Source organism: Chaetura pelagica, unplaced genomic scaffold (assembly GCF_000747805.2).
Source record: "Chaetura pelagica isolate M959 unplaced genomic scaffold, ChaPel_1.0 scaffold171, whole genome shotgun sequence".
NCBI classification, from domain to species: Eukaryota; Metazoa; Chordata; class Aves; order Apodiformes; family Apodidae; genus Chaetura; species Chaetura pelagica.
In genome coordinates, this window is record NW_009952066.1 from 934,366 (window position 1) to 934,922 (window position 557).

At 61.0% G+C, this 557-nt stretch overlaps 1 protein-coding gene across 1 annotated transcript in view; it reads right to left on the reverse strand.

The window, feature by feature from the left end:
- Positions 1 to 297, reverse strand: part of ACYP2 (acylphosphatase 2, muscle type) — a 42,805-nt gene extending 42,508 nt beyond the window's left edge. Inside the window, exon 1 of the mRNA XM_010004939.1 lies at positions 207 to 297. Within this exon, the coding sequence (XP_010003241.1) occupies positions 207 to 297 (91 nt within the window). The remainder of the gene's footprint in view (positions 1 to 206) is intronic.
- Positions 298 to 557: the final 260 nt, after the last annotated feature.

Genomic DNA, 557 nt, shown 5'->3' on the forward strand with positions numbered 1-557 from the left:
CGGGGATACCGGAGCTCAAGGTGAGCCCCGGCTGCTGCCCGAGGAACCGCGACTCGGGAGCAGCTCGCCCTGCCTGGGGGACGCGGCCTCTCGGCGCCTCACCTGCCGGCCCCTCACCTGCCGGCCCCTCACCTGCCGGCCCCTCACCTGCCGGCCCCTCACCTGCCGGCCCATCCCGAGGGCTTCGCTGGGCTGTTCCCTCTCACCTGAGGTTAAAAACACGTTGTGTGCTACAGAGACCTGAGTGAGGCTGTGTCCCGCTCTAGGGCTGCCGCCCAGGCCTCCCAGCTCAGACATCCCGGGACAGGTAACCTGCACAATCCATCTTCAGGGATCTATAGGAGTCCTTGAAACACAAAAATATTTGCCGTATGTGGCTGAACTGAAGTAATTTGGGGTGATAGTCTGGGAAGTAGCGGAGAGCTAAACATACCCCAAAGACCCCAGGTTTACCAGGGCAGCCCTCGCTAGCAAGGCTGCATGGCTGACTTCTCTCAAGACACTTCAAAGCTCATTCCTCCGTCCTGCTCAGCCACTGACTGAGGCAAACGCCAAAG